At 38.5% G+C, this 6,000-nt stretch overlaps 1 protein-coding gene across 1 annotated transcript; it reads right to left on the bottom strand.

Annotated features, from left to right (window-relative positions):
- Positions 1-565: 565 nt before the first annotated feature.
- LOC124155059 (turripeptide Ici9.1) lies at positions 566-4,947 on the bottom strand. Its single transcript, XM_046528797.1, has 3 exons — positions 4,839-4,947; positions 2,342-2,518; positions 566-969 (listed from the first exon to the last, which is right to left on the bottom strand). Exons 1-3 carry the CDS (start codon positions 4,864-4,866, stop codon positions 938-940), a joined length of 237 nt encoding a protein of 78 aa, XP_046384753.1. The 5' UTR covers positions 4,867-4,947; the 3' UTR covers positions 566-937.
- Between the last annotated feature and the right edge of the window lie 1,053 nt (positions 4,948-6,000).

Genomic DNA, 6,000 nt, shown 5'->3' with positions numbered 1-6,000 from the left:
ACAGCTAATATGAATACTGGGAAAAGCCCATGTGAAGTCATTCTGGTTCCGGCTGCCACCGTGGGAGGCCACCTTGGTGCGAGGCTAGGAGCACTGCTACAATGCAGTCTGCTAGCAGGTAGCGCTTGGCTTAAATGAGGATTATTAATACCCCATCAAACAAAGGAATCTTTCCGACCATAGCCAATTTTAGTAAGTGATTACATATTAAGAAATGCTTCCCAGAGGTCTGTGACACATGCATGCATTGGTAATCTCAGACAATGTAAAACTCCTGACAACTCGTATAGAATCTAGGTCCCTGTGACGTCACGTGGAGTGGCATCGCATGGGCACCTTTTACTTTTTCTAATGAGTTTAAAAATGACCAATAAAATTCGTCTAAACTGGGATTTCTAAAACCAAGTAATTTTTATATTATGAATTCACTAATGGTGGGTAACGAATTGCAAAATAATGCCTTTCGTTTTCTTTGATGAAGGAAACTATCCTATTGAAGTATCGCTCAGAACTGTTTTCTAAGGTAAATGCCATTAGCACTGTGAGGAAAGAACAATTTATGGAATTATTTTTTCACAAAAATTTTATTTGAAAGCATACAATTGGATATGCAATGGCAGCATCATAACACTCTATCATATCATTTTCATTGCAATGACAAACATTTTCTTTTTTAAATAACCATGATGTTTTGTGGGCATACAGCTAAGAATGAGCGAATTACATGAAGAAGATTGAAGTCCAAAATTTGATGTACTTAACTCTGCTTTTGTCTAACTCCAACTTCTACCGTAATTTTTCGGGAGCTTACTTTAGTCTCACTTTGAACCCCATGACTCAATCATATCTGTTTCTTGAATAGCCTCAGGGAGATGACATAGAAGATCAGTGAGAAATCTGGATCTTATAGGGATCTGCCGGTAAGAGTTCTCATCACTTAACACCGACCTGGTCTGGATGACACGATATCTGTAAAGGAATGTTTGGATGTTTTTCAGTTAATCAAAATGTTTCCTTCAATAGTATGGTTACCCAAGACCTTAACCCGAAAAATTTGTGGTGGAAAGTATATTTGGATTGTACTCTCTTAGCCCTATCTTCAAGAAATTTCGGGGGCTCAGAATTGGTTTTTACCCGTTGAAGACCTTCTTCCCTGCTCGTCACGATCATGTGCATAACCCTAGTTTTTTCACATCAACCTCATGTGTGGAAGTGGATCCTCAAGACACCTAATGATTTTGCAGTCTTATGAATATGAATATTTTTTAATAAAGTGAGATATTAAATGATTTTTTTCTCATTAGAAAATCCAAAATTAAAGTAGACGAGTACATACTTGAAGAAGAAATTACGAAATTAAGTTGTTGCTATCCCCTCATATCTCTAGCAAAAGCTAGAAGTACTAAAAATTTCAAAACTTCAAGTGTGAGGCAAGTATTTCCATTATTCGATTGCAGTAACATTTAAAATATTTTTCCACTAAATTGTATTTGTATGAAGTAAAGAAGCTACCCATATTTAAATATGAAACCCAGAAAATTATTTAAATTTAGTCAAAAGCACCCTGGTTTTATATTGTCTCTAATTGGCGTAAAGCATTCTTGTATTGGTTGTGATAATTTTTGTTAAAAATGAAAAATGTTCATCCCATCAAATGTCCATCCAAATAAAAAAAGGTCCAATTCCTTAAATATGTAGATATAGTATTAAGTTTACCTGAAATATGCAAATTTTTCTACTACTGAGACATGGTGAATTGAGTTGCCAACTTGTGTGCTGAAATTGCATTAGATCAGGGACAAGATTAAAGTTTCACTAGAAAACATCCCTTTTGTAGGTATGGCAATGCAACATAAATTAATCGGTATGCACTCAATTCAATGAGTTATATGCAATGCTATATGCACCAAAGATTAAACTGATAGTATGAAAAGTAGACAAATCTTGTTGCTCCGGGTAAAGAATTTTACATTTTTGGTGTCTAATGTTTAATTAAAAAAGTAAAAATGCCCATTTTAAAATGCATTGTTTCCTCGTAGATAATATCTAGGGGTCCAAGATTTTAGGTAAAGAGGATGGGCAGCAATCTTTTTGGAGCTTAAAGTCTACAACATCTTCATTTGGTATAACTTGACCTATTTCCAACCAAACCAACTTATATCATACCCATTCAATCACTGCACAAACCCCGCATCAATCATGAAATCGCTGTTACTGGACTTAATGAGAGTGTGCTCATGGCCTGCCTTTTAAATTGCAAACCAACAGACGACCTTTTTGAGTTTTGGAGTTGACTCATTAGTGTCCTAGCTCTTAAAGAATGGATTTTGCATATCCTTACCTCCGGGGTTGTTGCACTGATGAACACCAAGGGCGCACTGATTGGAGAACTCCCTGGTGCTTCCGTTGGCTCTGCGTCCGCATACAGGCGCATACTCCTGGGTGCAGACACTAGGGCACTGCTCCCTGGCACAGGAAGCTTTCTCTACTCCGAGCACCATCAAACAGGCGACGGCAGCTGTAGGATGAAGATGGGACCTTAAATTCTGTGTCTTCTGGATTTGAAGCTTGGGGACCATAATTTATTCGAGTTTGAAACGTTAAGATGGATATTTTGATACAGTTCTTCGATATAACATGTTGAGACGGTGTCAAATGCATGTTGTGAAGGGCAACGTAAACTTAAGCCTGCTACCAAGAATATTTTGATGACAGCATATTTAGATGGAAATTTTCAACATCATTATTTTTTATTCGTTTGCATATGCTTCGTCACTATGACAAATAGCATGTTAAACGCACAAAGAATGACTGTGTGTGAGCAAAATTATGCGAGACTAGTGAGAGTGAAAATTGGATTGGAAACCTGCTTAACCTTACCTTTACATTGCCATCGGAGCAGTGGCATAATTAGGAATATGCTTTGGGGGAATGGGATGGCCTAGGGTGGGCATCCTCCTCGCCCCCCCAGGCTACGGGGGGGGGGGGGGGGGGTCCGGGAAAATTTTTGAAAAATGATACGCCTGGAAATACATTTTACATCATTTTGGCGCTAAATATTCAACGTTATGCAAGCGCAGTGGACAAACTAAATAATAGTTTCAAATATTTTTTTTCTGTAAAGGCTTCTATCGATAGATCCTCCTCATCCTCCCTACATGGAGATATTTTCTTACAACTCGATGTCAAAAAAAATCGAAAAACCCCATTTGCACGTCTGTTGTTATGAAATATATCTTGCTTCTTCGCTAAATACTAGTAAAATTTAATGAAATAATAAAAAATTACTGGCTACGTCCGCGGAAGCATTTTAAGAAAAAAAAAGATTCATTTCATCTTCTGCCATTTTCTATAGAATTAAAGAAGTATTGGAATTTATTGCTTTCGTTATATTATTCTATGGTCCGGCATCCCTTGGTAAGTCGGGATTTGCAATATTTTTTACGTGTATTTAAGATCCGTAAAGCCCTTTATTAAATCAGCTAGAAATACTATATTTTATTTTTAAATTATTGTGACAATTGGTCTTCGTGGTTTACCCTAGAATATAATGAAAATTAGAGATACATCGCCACTGTTTGATTTCGCAAAGTTTAGACAATGCTTTCGGGTCACATTTTGGGTTTTGGGAGTTTCTGAGGGGGCGAAATGAAACTGATGTTGATTTGGAAAGCTGATGACTACTATCACTCCCAGCCCTTCACGGCACACGAGAAGCTACCCTGCAGTGAAGAGAACGGCAGCGCACCTCAAAGCTCTGACATTAGCGATGTCCGGAATTTTCAGTTCAATGACACGCTTTGAAAGCTACATAAATGAAAAACTTGTATTCATCGCTTTGAAAACTTAGGTGGACGCATTGCTCTCGCTTGATCAGACTTTTGAGTAGTATATTATCAGTTTAAACTCATGATATTAATATTATTAAATTATTCTGCCGATTTAGGTAGGTTTCCATGGAGCATTTCGGCAGCCTCCCCTTCCTTCATGTATTTCCCTTTTCAGTTCACAATTAGGCAAACTCCCTTTCAACCTATCTAAAAAGACTATCCTATCTAATAATCCTATCCTATCTAAACATCCCGCAAAGTACTCGTTCCGTCCTGTCTCATCCGTATCTCATCTAAAAGCTGCCTCTCCACACCCGCATCTCGAACGCCCCCAGTCTTGAAAGAAAATTAATTCCTCAAGGCCGCACTCTTTAGTGGGCTAGTTGGGGGTGTGAAAGGGTATCCCCACACCATTGCCCACCAAAGAGTACGGCCTTGGGGAATTTATTTTCTTTCAAATGTTCAACGGCCGTAGATCGTTAAATCACTTATGCCCCCTGTCTTCTCTCGTCCTCCGTCCTAATTGGCCATGTTACTGCACCGTAAAGTGCTACAATCAGACTACTCACTAATCTTTTCTTTAAAGTCTTATATAACGCTCCTCTCATTAGCTCCTTCCTGTTCTTGAATGCCTCCTTTGCAAATAGTAAAATTCGTATGTTATTAACTTGAAATTTTCAGGGTAGTTAATGTTGCCCCTTTTCAAAATTTGCCTTTGTCTCGAATTTGTAAATTAAATATCGGTATTTCTTTTATGACATTTTTATGTTCTAATTTCCCTACAAATTACGTGGTGACAAATCGAGCTTTAAAAGAGAAATTCGTCACGCAAAAGACAAAATTCGGCCGGTCGAGAGAAGTAGATGCTCGCTTTTAAAAATCAGTATGAAGATAGGGGAACCCACTCATTGTCAGAGATAGGCACCCTCAGGTTGGTAAAATTCTGCCTTATTCGCAACACAGGAATCTGAATCAAATGAAGTACTATAGTCAGTATATCGTACTTACCGATGAGAATTGTCCTGTAAGAAGCCATTCCAACGCCTTGATGTTACTGAGTAAGGAAGCGATTGTGATGTGTGGTGCGCTGGTACCGAGTGGTCAACATTTTATACCTGCGCGCTTCAAGGAAGAGGGATGATTTTCCTCGTTGGCCTCCTGCGATTGGCCGCTTTGGGGATTGCCGGATTGGAAGACAGTTATACACACACGCGTGAACCGGGGAAGTACCGCGGGAGGCAGAGAGATCAGACGATTAGAGTGGAAGGAAGGGTTAGCAGAGGATGACCTTGATCACCACGAGCAACCGCCTGAGTCTTTACCTGCGACAATTCCCGGAAATCATACTCTTCGTTTTTGTTTACTAACTCCGTAGAGATCAGTAGCGGACACAGAAAAAGCTCAAGAGGGCGCAAAAGATACCTTGAGTTACCTTTACTTTTATCTTAATAAAAAATAATCAAGTCACATGCAAAGTCCAATATGGTTTAAATTAGAGTGATTGTGTAAAAAAACAAGAAAATGCCATCTTATGATAAAAAAAGTTAAAATTGTGGTTCTGCAATGTTAGGCAATACGGGCGGCCCCACAAAGGGGGGGCGCCCCTGCGTACCCCATCTGTATCCGCCAATGGTAGAGATAGAATTGTAAAAAAACTCTTCTTCGTGGGAAAACCACATTAATGCAAAGTTTTATTTCATTATGTCACGAGAATTTTGCTTGTTCCCGTATTTTCCAAATTATTATTGACAAATGGCGGATTCCTCAAATCCTAAAGTGAACGCAACTTTTAACGGGATTCCTGTTCCTATGCGTCGATTTCATTCATTGTTGATTTAAATGTTGCAATGAATGGTCTGCACACGTGATAAGAGGAATTAAGACATTTTCGTCGTAGTGAATTTTTCTGCTTTAATACGGATAAATAATTCTGAAATTCATCAAAAAGCTAAAAAGACGTACACTTCTTACTGCTCGTGTCCTTGCCTGCACAGCTACATGAAATACCATGCAAAGAACCAGTTACATATACTTTGATTACCATGGTGTTTGAATCTCGTTTGAAAGGGCTGCTCGTCTGAATCTCGCTACGAGAGCACGGCTGTTTGTGAAACGCTGAAATATATTATGTAGCATGAAAATTATTTATGTATTATTTAACTGTTATTGC

Source organism: Ischnura elegans, chromosome 3, assembly GCF_921293095.1.
Source record: "Ischnura elegans chromosome 3, ioIscEleg1.1, whole genome shotgun sequence".
Taxonomy (NCBI): Eukaryota; Metazoa; Arthropoda; class Insecta; order Odonata; family Coenagrionidae; genus Ischnura; species Ischnura elegans.
This window is presented reverse-complemented; position numbering and strand designations above follow the sequence as displayed.

What these genes read in the sequence shown, in the direction of transcription:
- LOC124155059 (XM_046528797.1), bottom strand. Translation starts at nt 4,866, where the DNA reads ATGGCTTCTTACAGGACAATTCTCATCG. An exon ending in TTACAGGACAATTCTCATCG is followed by an intron (nt 2,519 to 4,838) that starts GTAAGTACGATA and finishes TTCATCCTACAG; the next exon opens with CTGCCGTCGCCTGTTTGATG. An exon ending in TCAGTGCAACAACCCCGGAG is followed by an intron (nt 970 to 2,341) that starts GTAAGGATATGC and finishes ATTCCTTTACAG; the next exon opens with ATATCGTGTCATCCAGACCA.